The sequence below is a fragment of the Sinocyclocheilus anshuiensis genome, unplaced genomic scaffold, assembly GCF_001515605.1.
Source record: "Sinocyclocheilus anshuiensis isolate Anshui unplaced genomic scaffold, SAMN03320099.WGS_v1.1 scaffold112, whole genome shotgun sequence".
Classification (NCBI taxonomy): Eukaryota; Metazoa; Chordata; class Actinopteri; order Cypriniformes; family Cyprinidae; genus Sinocyclocheilus; species Sinocyclocheilus anshuiensis.
The window spans coordinates 935,846-952,646 of NW_015557175.1; the positions used below are offsets into that span (position 1 = coordinate 935,846).

Genomic DNA, 16,801 nt, shown 5'->3' on the forward strand with positions numbered 1-16,801 from the left:
GATATGATATGATATAATATAATATAATATAATATAATATAATATAATGATTCTGAATATAGATTGCAAAAATGCAATTTGTAAAATGTTGTCCAAAAAATTCAAATGTATTCATATTGAAATTAATTTACCTTCATTAAATTTCTATAAAAGTGATTACATTTCTGAACTAAAAGGTCAAATGTCAATGTCATCATCACTTTAAATATACCCTGAAAAGGTCTGAAAATAAAATGAGAGATTTCTATAAGTAATTCAAAACAATATAATATAATGAAATATAATATAGATATAGATTCTGAATATATGCAGATCACAAAAAGGATTTTTTGAGGGTTTGTAAAATGTAAAAATGTAAAATTCATTTCCTTTTTTTTAACATTTATTTTAAGTGATTCGGTTTCTGAGCTAAAATATCAAATACATATCTCAGTATCACTTTAAATATACTCTGAAAATGGCTGGTACTAAAAATAATAATTTTCCGAAGTCGTTCAAAACAATATAATGTAATATAATATAGATAAATTCTGAATATATATATATATATATATATAGACCACAAAAAGGATTTGGTTTGTTCTTGTTAAAATTGATTTATGTTCATAAAATGTTTTGTTTTTTTTTAAATTAACTTTTTAAAAAGTTTTTAAATGGCAGGATTCGTACAATCACTTGATCTCTCTAAAACAACTTTATACGTTCCTATAGATTTCTTCACACTGCACACAAATCTGATCTTTTTGATTATTCACACTGTCGTTTTGCAAGTGATGTAATCAGATCTGTTTGTTCAGACAGTACGGACAATAACATCTTTTGCTGTAGTAATGATGTAATAGAAAGCGTGATGCAACAACAACTGAGTAGCTGTCAGTACTGAAACAAAGGAATGAAAACTGGAAAGTATGGAGTGTGGAAGTCACACTATATGAGGAAAATGTGTTTTTTTACTAAAACTAGCAAGACAGTGATTCGGATTAAGAATGTTCGTCTAATAGTTGATTGTATGGTTTGTGGTGTGTTTTCTGTCTAGTTCTCCCCACTGTGACTCTCAAACCCACTAAAGTGACCATGCAGAAAGGGTTAAATGTGACGCTGGTGTGCAACACCTCAGGAATGCCCACACCGACTCTGAACTGGGCCACCTGCAAATTAAATTCAACGTACGAGGTAATTCAAACCTTCATCTCTAATTTACGAAGTTGATTCAGTTGTAAGTGTTAGTGGCTCTTGCGGGTTCTTTTCATTGTGGATGCCACAGAGGACATACTATAGACGCTTGTTTCTGCCACTGGATAAAAAAAGAAACAAATGTGACCCTGGACCACAAAACCAGTCTGAATAAATAGGCTTTCCATTGATGTATGGTTTGTCAGGATAGGACAATAATTGGTCGAGATACAACTATTTGAATATAATAGGGTGCAAAAAATCAAAATATTGAGAAAATCGCCTTTAAAGTTGTTCAAATGAAGTCCTTAGCAATGCATGTTACTAATCAAAAATTAAGTTTTGATATATTTACAGTAGGAAATTTACAAAATATCTTCATGGAACATAATCTTTACTTAATATCCTAATGATTTTTGGCATAAAAGAAAAAAATCGATAATTTTGACCCATACAGTGTATTTTTGGCTATTGTTACAAATATACCCCAGCGACTTAAGACTGCTTTTGTGCTCCAGGGTCACAAATAACTAAAAAAGGAAACTTTTAAGGAAACACAATTCTGAGAAAAAAAAACAGAATTGGGAGATATAAACTCAGAACTGTAATGTATGAACTCGCAATTCTGAGGAGAAAAATCCGATTTGTGCAATATAAACTTGCAATTGCAAAGAAAAAAGTCTGAATTGTGAGAGAAAAAAGAAATAAAAAACAGAATTGCAAGATGTAAACTCAGAAATCAGAGAAAAAAGTCAGAATTCTGAGTTTATATCTTGCAATTCTGCCTTTTTTCAGAATTGGGAGTTTATATATCATATTTCAGACTTTTGTTCTTGTTATTCTAAATTCTGCCTTTTTTCTTGCAATGCCAACTTTTTAGAATTTCTCCCAATTCTGAGGGAAAAAAAGGCAGAATTGTGAAATATAAACTAACAATTGTTTGATAAAAAAGCTGTTACTATCTTTTTTTTTTTATTATTCTGTGGCGGATGCGAACAAAAAAAAAAGAATTTTAAACGAGATTTAAACTTTGAGAAATTTCAGAATTGTGAGAAAAAGTCTTAATTGTGAGATAAAAAGTTGCAATTACCTTTTTTTTATTATTTGTTTGTCCCATGGCAGAAAGAAGCTTCCATTCAGACTGTGGGAGTATGGGTAGCCATACTATTTATTTTCACTACAACAAATAAATATAGCAGAAATGCGTTTGCTATGTCTTGCCAGATTTTAAAAACGTCTTTTGCGAGTAAACATGCTGTACATGTAATGAGCCCTTTGACAAGGTTTCTGAGTATATTATATTATTAAGATCCATTATGAAAGTTATGCATTGTTAATGCCTTTCTTATTATGTGACATTTGCTTTAGAGTTTTACTGAGATGATTGCTTGTAATTATTTAATATGGAATATTTGTTGATTTTACCAGATTTTAAGGCTTTGATTTATGGAACAGGGCAGAGATACCTTAAAGTTCATATAAATTGCCATCTGCAAACCATTTTCTTAATGTGGCGTAACAGGATATTCACAAAAACAACAATGCCCGAATAGCTATTGGTTAACATTATCCAAATGGTCGTCCGCCTAAGTGATGCCAATGGAAAAAGAAAGTCATTTCAGAGGAGTAGCAAGTGATTACATCTTGATTAAAGACAAAAATCTTGTCTTTTTTCTTTGGAATAACATGCAACAATGCACAATAAGGCTATGAGGATCTGTAAATAGGAAGGAGTTGGATTGCATGTAGACTTTAAATAGAAATGACATTGACATTGCTGTAACTCACACCTGCAGCACGAGCGCTCAGGTCAGATGTTAGAGCTCAGACTCGTGAATGTCTCTTCCCTGGACAACGGATGCAAAATCGCCTGCAGGTCTGAAAACATGGTGGGAGAGGCTGAGGCCTCTGTGGATCTGGACATACTGTGTAAGTTACCAATAAAAATGTTATTGCATAAGACTGGCATAAGTACTCATTTATACTGGAAATTACATTTGTAGATTTTATACTACCCTAGATTTTTTTATACTACCCAGGTTTTAATGTTTTTGAAAGAAGCCTCTTATGTTCACCATGGCTGCGTTTATTTGATTAAAAATACAATAATAAGCAGCAATATTGTGAAATATTATTACAATTTAAAAGAACTGTTTTCTATTTGAATAGATTTTAAAATGTAATTTATTCCTGTGAAGCAAAGCTGAATTTTCAGCATCATTACTCCAGTCTTCAGTGTCACGTGATCCTTCAGAAATCAGTCTAAATTTGCTGATTTGCTGCTCGAGAAACATGATTATTATCAATGTAGAAAACAGTTTAATATTTTCGTAGAAACCATGATACATTTTTTCAGGATTCTTTGATGAATAGAAGGATAAAAAGAACAGTACTCATTTGAAATTGAAAACTTTGTATAACATGTCTTTACTGTCACTTTTGATCAATTTTGATCAATTAAATGCATATTAATTTATTTTAAATAAAATAATTATTTTGAACAGTAATGTAAGTCCACGTGAATCTAAGGTTTCATTAACCAAAAAGTCATAAATTAGTTAATGACAACTAATTTATTGTTGTTGTTTATTAGGTTTATTAGATTTATTTTACTTTAAAAGAGCCAAAAATCCTGTTTTCTGTGACATTCCTTTAAATCTATTCATTAGCAATGAGAAGTTCCTTAATTTAGATATCTTTAATTCTTGAAAAGATATCTGAAATTTCTTTAATCGGCCAGTAATGCATTTCAATAAGACCATTCAAGTTACATCTATGTTTGTATCTGTAATAATGCTGTGTGTTTATCTGTGCCATTTATTTGGGATGCCAGTTCCACCTGTAATCAGCAAGCTGATGGATGCGATCTCGGACCACCACTGGTGCATTCCCTTCAGCGTGTCGGGCAACCCAGAGCCTAAACTGAGCTGGTTATTAAACGGCAAACCCGTGGAGGAGGGTCCCTTTATCCGCACCATGGTCCACGATTACTCAGAGGGCGAGTACCACGGCTGCTTACACCTGGACAGTCCCACACACATCAACAATGGAAAATACACGCTGCTGGTCAGTAATACATACGGAGAGGACCGCAAGACAGTATTCGCGCATTTCATGCACGAGCCGTGGAACGGTGAGCTGAAATCTGCATGCAACCAAATCAAAATAATTAAAGTAAATATGGCTGTGTCTGAAAAGTTACCTTGCTTGTTTTCCTTTCCATGTTTATCCATCAGAATCAGTTACTGATCCGCTGTATTATGGTGAGTCTCTTTTAAGTCTTCATAATCAAATTACAGAATAATATGAATGATTATGAATGATTATCATAGTCATAGTTCACCAAAAATTGTCGATTTTGACATGTGTGCCACACAAAAAGTTTTAATGAAGTTACAGAGGTATTGTTGACAAAATGTTAATTTTGGGGGGAACCTTCCCTGTTTAGGCATTTATTAAGTAATACGTGCAATATTATAATGGCATTAAGTCTTTATTACAAGAATAAGTTATTAAAAAAAGTTTATTCTTTTTGTCTTCTTGCATGTGAGATCCCACTACAGGTATGAACGAAAGACACATGAACATGCACATTATAGATCTGTAGTCTAAAAGCACATGTATCTTAGTGTTTCCTCTCTTTTAAACAGATGACACTCCTCTTGGACCGCCTGAGGACAAGGTCGCTGTGAGTGAAATTCAGTTATTTGTGTAGTTTCTGTTGAGTTTTTACTGCGTCAGAAACAAAATACATGTCTGTTACGATTGTATGTAGTATGATTTTACACCTAAAACCCCTAAACAGGCATTGTTACACACACCCTCAAGTAGCATATTCCCCTTTTAAAATGACAGCAATATGATAAATGACACTGATGTGTTTAAATAGTTACTTTTATTAATATTAATAATTGGATTCAAGTCCATTAAGCTGTTTGTGGTTGACAAGCAATGGAGCATCTAGCCACGTTGATGTGCGTTCACTGGTGTACGTTTATCATCATTTTACATCAGCTTCAAATGCGTTTCATAAAATCAGAATTCACAATCTTTTTAATATATTTCATTACATCACAGTGTCAGGGCATGAGTACAACCTATATTGTAAAAAAAAAATCTAATTTCTCTCAACTTTCAAAGTTTGAATTTGTTCGTTCACAAAATACAAAATGCCTAGTATAGCCAATAAATTTGTCAGAGCGTCAAAAGACCTGTTGTTCTGTAAATTTTCATTTAGTAGCTTAATTAGTTAATTATTGTTTCGATGTATATATATATATATATAGTCGCACAAACGTACAAACCTCAATAATGGTGACAATCATCAAATGTAGAAAGATGAGCTCTTAACAACACAACACAACAAATAACTAACAATAATTACAAAACAAGAAGTTTAAATAAAGTCAGCAAACAGCAAAACAATTGACCTATCGTAGGGCTGGGCGATAATTTGATAACGATAATTATCGCGATATAATTTTCCTCGATAAAACAATATGAAGAGTTCGATATAATGTTTATGCGCCAAAAGTGGAACGAAACAGCGCGACTCATTTGAATCGCGCCACTCGAACCGTTTATCTGCTCGGATCACAGTTCAAACTGCCGCGCGGCGCGAGCTCACTAGAACAGATGCGTTTACTCGGTCACGTGAGCACTAAACAGCGCTGAGAGATCCAGTGTGAAGCGCTTGAATTCAGCGATGAACACAAATGACTCTGTGATTTAAACTAGTTTAGAGCCAAACAGGAGAAACATTGTGTGCAACGAGACAGTCAGAAGGCTTTTCAATCTACACATCGCCATCATTTACCATGGATTTACTGTAGTAACACTCACTGCACCATGGTATTGTGGCAGAAATGTGTGATATTCACATTGAATTTTATTACAGGAGTAATGGTATATAATTATAGTAGGTATTTGTGATTAAGCTATAGCATGTGTGCATTTATACAAAGTGTTTTAGACTACTGTTTTTCATACAAATAGGCTACCTAAAAACCATATAGTTATATTTTTACCATGGTATTGAGGTTCTATATGTGTGGTTTTAACTGTGTTTATCATGATTTAAATGTATGCTACTACGGGAGACCAATGCTTAATTAAAAAAAAAAAAAACTTGGTCAGAAAGAATACATTTAACCATATAAAATGGAGATTTCTACATTTTTTACAGATGTTACTGATTTTGATAATGAACAAAAATTTACCTCCGCATCCTAACTCAAGCTATTATTAAATGTGCATTTCTAAGAGACAAAAAAGTGATATTATTATTATTATTATTATTAATATTATCAGGCAACCTAAACCGGTTTCTTTATTTGAAACAATATCACTCATTAGAACATGCAGGAACTAAGAAATTAATTTTTCTATTTAATTTGCTAAATCATTATAATGAGCCCAAATTAATGGTCTGGTTTCTACATCTTTCACTTTGGAACAAAAATCTAAAGAAATAAGATTTGACATTTATCGTGATAATTATCGATATCGGCTGATATGAAAAAAATTATAGTGATAATTTTTTTGGCCATATCGCCCAGCCCTAACCTATCGGTAAGCCCCGCCCCCCTTAGTTACTATTGCTCCCTCGGACAAACAAACGGAGTTGCTCACTGTCTCACAATGACAGCTGTCAGTGTGAAAGCCTTGTCCCATGATGTTTTTGCACAATTTTGGACACAGAAGGGCACCATTCAAGTGGGAATTAAATATTCGATGGAGGGATATATAAAAGATTTGAAAATAAATATGGTGGTTAACTCGAAGCGATCAGATCCCAATGCAAGCGCGAGAAGTCTCATATTACGGTCATCACGATCGCGGATGACAACATGCAGGATCAACACTGTTCATGTACCGCAGAGTACGATTAAATTAATGTACATTTAACCAGTTTAATATGGAGAGGCACTGAAATGTAGACCTTCGTTTATGTGTTTTCGACTTCCATTGTACATGATGTGAAAACAGTTTGCTATTTAGGTTTGTAATAGCATTGACTCGCTAACTTTAACGCTAACGTTAGCTGGTTTTAGCCAGAGATACCTTGCTGAAACACAAGACATTAACGTTCTGCTTGAGCAGATGAAAAGTATAACTTAATGAGAGTATGACAACCAGAAAATGAACGTTTTCGTATTCATTGGGATTGGGGTTGAATGCTTAGGGACAGTTTGCTCTGTTTTGGTTGGATTTAGGAAATGGAATAAAATAAATTACATTGCCTATCCTCTCGGGATAACTGGAATTAGTGTTACAAGTACCCTAGGCATATCGTTTTTCCATTTTTGTAGCATAAACACCATTAAACCGATGAGAGCTTCGGATCTTCCAATGGTTCTCTATGGTGCTGAAACCTAAAGATGTCCGAGTTCCACTCTCTGTGCAACTGATACTCGACTGCCATTGGCTCATCTGCATTCGAGGGAAGGGGCTTACCGATAGGTCAATAATCCACCTTTTTCCTACTACGAGCCTATACTGCGTTTTAAATTCTCAAAAAGACTGTACATGAGCTGTACATTTTATTTCATGTTCAATTTTCAGAAGTCAGGAGAATAATGTAATGTGATGTGATATAACAAAAAAAGGAAGAGCCCTTTTCACTCCACTGCATCTTTACCTCCTGGTTATTTTCATTTTTTCCCCTTGTACTCTCCTGTAACTACATGAAAGAAGACAAATACTGCACATTTGTGGTCTGCTTTCACGATATATCCCATGAATAATTCACTGGAATGCATCTCTTGTTTTTCTCCCCAAATCCTCACGTCTCTTTCCAGGTTTGGTTTCACACAGATGGTTTAAAATTGAATTGTTAGGTTATATAGACATATGTTACTGCAATGATATTTATAATGTCAGTATTATTGCTGCAGATACAATCGAGCTTTTCTTGGTATGTTTGGTATACACTTATAAATGTCCTTTTAATGTTGGATGGTTGAAGGGTGATGAGAATAATGTCACCTCATTGTACACAGTTTTTTTTTAAATGCATATTGTTGCTTTCATTGAGCAAACCTTTTGCTGATTGTTTACAGTTACTCCCATAAATCGCGTAAAGTGTCATGGGGCGTCGGCGGATAACAGTTATCACATAATTTATTCATACTGCAATGCATTCTGGGAACTCACAAACCCTCAACATTTCAGCAGTATGAAATTCTTTGTTCAGAAAGTGACTAGTTGGGTCAATTTGCGGGAATTGTGTCATTCTTAAATGGGTTTTTATGTAGAAAATTACATTTCTTAGTATTTGAGACTCAAAACATTTGATAAACTGGAAAATAAGTTGCTTTTTTTTTTTTTTACTATGCCATACATTGTGATCCCTAGATGGCCAATCAGGTTTTAGTACAGTAAACTCTAAACTAAATGACTTGTGTAAGAGAAAATGGTCAAAATCCCAGAGAGCATGTTTTTTTTACCCAACCGTGCTTGAAGCTTTGAATGCTGGTTGAAGGCTCTTCGTTCTGCTCGTAGGTGTACGTGGTTGTGGGAATTGCGGCGGTCACATTCACAGGCTTCATCCTGATGCTCGTCATTCTGAAGTTTGGACGCAACTCAAAGTTTGGAATCAAAGGTAAGCACCTCTCAGCTCTGTGCGTGGCTCTGCCAAGGCTTCATTACGGACTGTAGCTCTGGAAAGACGCATTGTTCTGGGCGGAATAAGTGGGTTTTCTTTTGTGAAACTTGAAAAAGAGGAATGCTAAAGGAAGGCTGTGCTTCGACTCTAATGTGCTCTACTAATTACTAATGCACACCTAATCTACTATAACATGTGTTTCTCAGAGAGTTTATTGAAGTGCACACTAATGTTGAATAATCCTTATTGACTATAGATGACTACTAAAGTGTTTTCTTTCATTCGTTTGTCTCTGCTAATGGTTTGTGCCATGCATCTTGACTAGATGACTTCTGATAGGGAATAGACATGTGGATTGTCTAAAGACAATTTTCTACCCCATTTGGGATAGACAATGAAGCTTTTGAAATTGAAATTGTGTTATGGAGGAGTTGACTGTGTTTCATTTAGTATGTTTGTGTAGAAGATATACATTTTCTTAATTAAGAAAATAATGAAAGTGAATAATGAAAGTGTAGTTGTTGTCACAATGCTATGGGTTGTTGCCAAAGGTGCATAAGGTGCTTGGAGCGGTTTCGATTTCATGATGCTATGTGGTTGCTAGGGTGTTTTGGGTGGTTGCTAGGGTGTTTCTTACTGGCCCAAGTCAAAAAAATTACAAGTCTCTGTGATATTCTGGTCACTAGATATGGCTTGGGTCCCTCCATTAATAGAAATCTATAAGATTTATTTTCACCCATTTCATCGTCCATTGGGCAGAAATTGTAAGTTTATTCGCTAAAAGTAATTGCACAGTAATTGCACTAGAATCGCTTTCAGTAATTGCACTTGAAAAGTAATACACACCAGTGTTTAATACTAATCGTTAGGTGCAGTCACATGAAATTTCATTGTCTATAGTCAATATTGTAGCGATGTAGCACAGCTCACAAAAAAGTTACTTTCAAACCAAGCAGCTTTCTGTTGGTCAACACAGCGAATCCACACGAAATTCCCAGATTGCATGGATTCCTGTTGAATGTATTGTATTTTGTAACATGTCCCCTAACCCATACAACTGTATAGGTCATTTGTCACTTCCCTGAAATACGACCCATAGGAGTGGTTACTAAATTACTGCCGCTACCGACAGCAAGACATGCCACAGAAATGTTCGTATTAATACATTGTGCTCTTTATCTGTATTAGGATTTGTGTAGTTGTACTGGTAAAGCATTGTGTTACAGCAGCGCAACGGTCATGGGTTGCGATCCCACAGAACACACATACTGATGAAATGTATACCTTGAATGCACTGTAAATGGCTTTCCAAATCATCTGCCAAATGCATGAATCTAAATGTCAATTTTGAAAATTGGAAAGAGGAAAAATGTCGGTAAGGGACCGTGTAAAAAGTCCACACATTGCATTTCAGGGAACCTGCATTTTGATTGGTAACAACAGTCACACGTCATTTCGTGACGACACACACAACACGAAACTTTCGTTATTTATAAGTAAATATCGGTCGTAATAAGCTGTTTCCACATATGAGTTGTTTTTTTTGGAGGAGGACAGTCTGGGATTTCGCCGAACATCATTAAATGTGACCACATCTTTAGGGATTTGTTCAAATCCCTAACCCTGAGCAGTAGTAATAGTGCTGCTTGCTTTAGCAGATAATCTCAGCACATTCTCTTTAATATTCTAATTAACCTCTGCAGCAGATTTTCAGTTTGATCACATGAGCGAGTGTTTGCGTTTGTCTTGGCTCCTGACAGCTTGATAGTCAGTTGGTTTGAGTGAGAGCGTGTGATTGTTTTTGTGGTTTCTCTGAGAGGAAGTGTCGAGTTAGGCGTCCTGAGGGGCTTATTTTCGCACAGTGGTCTTGAGTGTGTGCGTAAGTGCCTCCTTCGTTGTCCACAAGGACAACATACATGATTACTATATGAAGGTTCCGTGCTAAATTCCTATATTGTTTTGGTTCTAATCGTGCTTTCAATGCTGTTTTGAATTTTTCTACATCACAAATTATATCAGAAAAATCAGAGTTTGAATGTTCTAGATTTTTGATCCCAGATTTCCAGTGTGTTCCCAATCTTTTAGAGCCCACTGTAGACACACACACAAACGGCGTATCTCACTGCACTGTATAGAAAAGCAGACCTTGCACCATGGAGAGAGGAGAGGAAGTGGAGTGGGAATGGAAGGAGGTGAAATTGTAGCCCTCAGGTTCAGGAAGTGTGGCTGTCTGCAGAGATGCAGCGCTCCATCTGCCTGACAGAGAGAGAGAGAGAGTCAGCAACCTTCTGCTTATCAATGATTCAGAGGCCAGGTGTCGGTTTTCTCTGGTTTGGACGAATAAAAAAAAATCAATAAAGCTTGTCAAGGTCAGAAGTATCATCAGTCCTGGACTCGTGGCCTTTGGTTAACAAACTAAAGATGCACCTCAACCACTATCTCACTATCTCCTCTCTCCACCATCAGACGTGAAGCTTTTTATGGGAATGTTCCTGACGGTTCCTTCAAAGCAACATCTGAATACTTTGACCTCACCTCAAATCAAGAATGCATAATGTTAACTAATGGGACTTTATTGTAAAGCGTTACCAAAATGAATTTAGAACAGCGAATCCAATCCAATCTCACGGGAAAACGTAGCTATTTTACAAGGTGGTGGTTTCATGTAAATTTGTACTATGTGAATTGAATGAAAATGTAAAATTTGTAGAAAATAATAATAATAATAATAATAAATAAAGATGAAAGTCCACCTCTAAACATAACTGTTACTGGGGCATAAGCAGATTGTATGAAAACATACAAATGAGATCATACTAATTCATACGAATTAGGCACCAATTTACCAAAACGTAAAATAGTGCCATTAGATTGTGTTGGCATGTACACCACTAAAATATGAATTTACAGCTAAACTAATGCATTTTTATACAGAAGAATTCATAAAAAAAAACAGCTGCATATTTCTGCTTTTAAAGCATATGATACACTTGCCCTATAGACTTCCATTGTTAGAGTATTACTGTAAAAGCAATTTTTTCTTGCCTTTACAAACTGAAGGATGATTCAAAATGACTTTGTGATAATCGACAACATGCCAGAGATGCTGCAGACAGAGCTTACCTTCTTCTGAATGCAGAACATTCCTTTAACAAACACAAAATACTTTTTCACTAATCTAGCACTAATGCACCAACTGTAAAACAAATATAATATTAGGTTTCAACTCATGTTTTGCTCACGTTATTTTAAACAGGCATTAAATCACAACCAGTGTCACTGATCTATATGATGCATGACTGCAGTGGATGTTGGATTTATTGAGCGCAGTACCACAGTAAAAATCCAGCCGGCAGGTCAAGGTCACATTACAGTGTTTCTGAGAACATTCAATATTCAAGTGCATTCACGTGCTTTAACCATTATGGGATGTCTAGAGAGCAAGGTGGATAACACAATAACACAATTTAATGATGATAAATGAGATGTACACAATTGTTTAACAAAACACTTATTGTACACAAACATTGACCCAAGTTCCATAAAAAAAAAATGTCATTGGCAGACTTTGGAAGAGACAGAGATGTACACCTGCTGATATAAACTGACCAAGTGATGATTGACACAAAAAATTATTTTACACTTTTTTTGTGTGAGAAAAGAGTCTCGGTTATAATGAGACATTTACAATGAAAGTGAATGCTGCCAATTTATCGATGTTAAAATGTTAAAGTTTCAACAGTAGACAGCATGTAAACAATATGGATGTAATTTGTAAAATTAATTTGTAAAGTTCTATCCAATTTACAAAATGACATATATACTCTATTTAATATATTAAATATATGATTTAATATTTTGAATTTCCTTTTGTTTTTATATTTTTAGCTTTCATTTTGATTTTAGCATAATCTTTTTTTTGTGTGCTTTTGCCATTTTCATTAGTATAATTTTTTATATTTGCGTTTAACTTCAGTTGTAGTTTTACTTTTAATACTTGAGCTTATTTCAGTTAATTGCCATTGTTCGTTGAACTTTTTCATCTAATATTTATATTTTGTTTTATAAATAAATAAATAAATAAAAATGGTTAACAATAACAACACTGAAGTCAAAGTGCCTCACCATAACATAGACATTTATTATTTTTAAGAAAACAAGAGACGAGTAATTATTTTTGAGTGATCAGCATTATGCCACAAACATGTATTTAATTTGCTTGTAATTATTCTTCTACATGCTACGTGATGAAAACATTCTCGTCATATTACTATGTTATTACATGGTAATTACTAAGCTATTACAACATATAACTACAGTTACTTTTGTGGGTCTGCTTGTAATTACTGATTTTAATAATTACTGTTAATTGCATGTGTAAAATGGGCAATGTAATATAAAGATATGCCATTTTTTCATTCTTTTTCATACATTTCCTATAAAATCTGTTTGAACGTGATTACTTTGCTATAGTGGTGTGTTTGTCAGGAAAGGGTTAAAGGGCTCATCAACTTCCGTCTGCCATTCAGAGTGCATCGGCTCTTCAAGCATGTGTGTGTGTGTGTGTGTGTGTGTGTTAAGAGCTTGGGGGCGGACCTGCCTTCCCACCACATGCACTGTTGCCATAGTTACAAGCGTCATAGTTACTCTGTTCCAACATGAATCATTCTCACAGAGCATGAATCACCATGAGCTACACACACAAACACACACACATTCACTTACGTAACATGCACATCACACATTAATGTATGTGCCTAAAAAAATTACAGTTATATATTTGTATCAGTAAATACAGGTAGATAACAAGGTGAAAATACAACACTATGAATGTGACTATGCCAGTCTGAGCTTCATATTAGGCCAGATTTATTCTGTTAACTCTTGTTTGCTTCAGGATGTCTTAATTACTGAGAGATTCTATGCTGTCTTCTCTCTGGTTAGAGATCATTGGTGTAGTACAACCCAAAATATATCAATAAAGCATATAATTGTTTTTTAGGAAGTTGGTACATAAGGTAAAATATGAAAGCTGGCTAGGAAAAGATGTACCTTTCAGTCCAGATCAGTGTGTTAGGGTTTCTGCACATAGAGCATTTTGTTATTAACGTTGAGTGTTTGCTCCATCAAATTTTAACCATTATAGCTCCCTCCAGGGACAATTATGCCTGTTCCAACATGGTAAGCGTACTCTAGCTAGTAGCCACTTAAAGGTCATAAATGTTATGTGACCTAATATTCATGTGCTCCTCCCCAACACACAGTTTTAAGATTATATACCCCAATCAACTGTATTTCCAAGTTTTGTTAACTAAAATGGTAACACTTTACAATAAGGCTCCTTTTGCTGAAGTACTAAAATGACTCAAATTAAAACTGAATTAAAAATAAAGCTAAATAGAAATATAAAACAACAGAAATAAAGAAATAAAATCATAAAAACTAATAAAAAAAAGACAAGCATGCAAACTTACTAAAACTTAAACAAAAGAAATAAATAGTTCAAAATAAAATCTAGTTCAAAATAATAAACACTAATAATAATAATAATGCTAAATTAACACTGCCTGTTGCATTATAGCTCTTGTTAAGGTTGGTAGCTGTTTTGTGCTATGCTGAGAAATGTAGGCTGGAATTTGGTGAAATTGTAAGAAAAATTGAGGAAAAGTGTCATTAATTTTGCATATTAACCGCTTCCGGTGTTGTTAGTGCTTGGTTGTAAGTGTTTTGGCTCATGACTTCGTTCTTTCATACTAAAGCACTAGGACTAATAACTATATCCCTCATTCGTATGTTTGCCACACTGCTTCTGCCTTTAACCTCTGTATGCTAATAACATTCTTGTAGTTTGATTATTATTATGACGCATTCCAAAAAGTCTGAAACAGTTTGAAATGATCTTTTTTAAACGTTTTCTTTTCTCTTTTTATTCATTCGTTTATTATAGATATTTCAGTTGTCAATGTTTTATATATTTTCTTGTTTCTTTTCATCTGTTGTATTGTGTAGTTCTGTTTTATTTGTTGGTTTCATTATGTTAATGTTATGTTGTGTTTTTTTATGTTTTGTTGTGTTTTGGCTTCTTTTTAGGTTTTGTTTTATTTCACAATGTTCCCGTCGAGGTTGTGGCGAGATAAGAGTGACTCTGGTCACACCAGACTGAACTGGACCAAGAATCTGAGGCCGACCCCACCTGCAGCCTGCCAAGCCATCTAGCCAATCATACGATAGCTCGTTTTAGACAGGGCAGATTCTTATTGGTTGTTGCAGAAGAATGGTTCTCTATGTGACCTGGTCTCGTGCTTTTGCTGAGTGGAATAAGTGAGTGGGTTTGTAAGCTGCTAGAATCTGTGTCAGTGGGCAATTGAACCCTTCGATGCTTTAAGACAGAGGCACAGGTCGCACCCAAATGGAGTCGCTCATAAATGAATCATGCCAGATGGGCCTTTTTTCACCCTGTTCACACATTTAATGACTAGATAGCAAAATGACAGCTGAACCATAAAGATTCGCATGCACTGAAAACACAAACACCCATATATGTGCGAAAAGAGACAGTGTGCTCATTTTAACAAAACACTGATATGTACGGGACACAGTGTCGTCTTCTACCTTTCGGAGTTGTGTATAAAATGCAAGACGAAACACTTTTAATATATTTTTTTGATTGTGCATATTTGTTGGCCTGTTAGTATAAACACTATCACTAAAATACTATCAGCTGACACTCAGGTTGGTCATTTCATTTGAGGCAGGAAATTGGAAACTATTCTTAAAGGAATAGTCCACCCCAAAATGATGTTAACTGATGGACTGGAGTAGTGTAGATTACTTGTGGATTATTGTGATGTTTTTATCAGCTGTTTGGAGTCTCATTCTGACGGCACCCATTCACTGCAGAGGATCCACTGGTGAGAAAGTGATGTAATGCTAAATTTCTCCAAATCTGTTCTGATGAAGACTGGAGTGGTGTGGATTATTGTGATGTTTTTATCAGCTGTTTGGACTCTCATTCTGATGGCACCCATTCACATCCATTGGTGAGCAAGTGCCACATTTCTACAAATCTGTAACAATGAACAAACAAACTGATCTTGGATGGCCCGAGGGACCTCCGTGAAGTTGGCCCCCCACCCAACGCAAAATGTCGGCAAACCCCCCAACAAATTCACCCCAAATAGTCTCGTTTGTTTGTGCTTCGTTTGTGCTGGTTTGTGCAGGTAAAAGGTAAAAGTGTGCGGACAAAAATAGACTGCATGAGCACTGTAAAATCTAATTAGTTGGGCTTACTTAAAAAAAGCATGCAAACCGATTGCCTTGAAAAAACCAAGTAAAGTGAAATAAGAATAATAATTTGTAATAACAAAGGTTTATTTAGTGTTGTAAACTTACACGCAAGTTCTGGTAACTCAGAATCACTATTTTCAACAACTAAATATAATAAGTACAATATACTATGTGCGTATTTCAAACAACTCTTTTATTTAAGTTGAGCCAACTCATGTAACATTTCCTGCAACTTGGAATTTCTAAGTTGTATTTACTTAAACAGCAATCTGATTTACTTGCTAAAAGCATGCAAACCGATTGCCTTAAAAAAACCAAGTAAGTGTTACTCCACTAACTTAAGTGCTTCAAATATCCATTACAAATTACTGACAACAATGTTCCATTCATCACACACACATACAATTACACATAAATTTAAGGTAGTGAAAGTTAAAGGTAATGTATTTTTTTTTGTTTTTAGTGCAGTTTTAACATGTATTACAAACATTTTGAAACAAAGCAAAAACAATCTGATTTAGGGTATGCTTCTTGTAAACAGTGGAGGTAGCAGTACAATGAATAAGTATGGCACTGGGTTGGCCGCACATGTTTCCAATGTTTTGGTTTTTTTTCCTGTCCCAAGTCAAGCATCACACTGTAAGTGTTTTTCACAGTATTAGGGTAATCCAAATGTACTGTACCAGTGATCCAAACATAGCACATGGCAGTCCGGAAGCAAATGGCTGAGGTAGA

General features: G+C 34.9%; 1 protein-coding gene across 1 annotated transcript in view; it reads left to right on the forward strand.

Moving 5' to 3' along the window:
- Positions 1-16,801, forward strand: part of LOC107678451 (BDNF/NT-3 growth factors receptor-like) — a 58,026-nt gene that overhangs the window by 5,537 nt on the left and 35,688 nt on the right. The window contains exons 6-12 of the mRNA XM_016473723.1: positions 1,037-1,173; positions 2,970-3,102; positions 4,007-4,306; positions 4,410-4,436; positions 4,725-4,736; positions 4,824-4,861; positions 8,677-8,776. Of these exons, the coding sequence (XP_016329209.1) occupies positions 1,037-1,173; positions 2,970-3,102; positions 4,007-4,306; positions 4,410-4,436; positions 4,725-4,736; positions 4,824-4,861; positions 8,677-8,776 (747 nt within the window). The remainder of the gene's footprint in view (positions 1-1,036; positions 1,174-2,969; positions 3,103-4,006; positions 4,307-4,409; positions 4,437-4,724; positions 4,737-4,823; positions 4,862-8,676; positions 8,777-16,801) is intronic.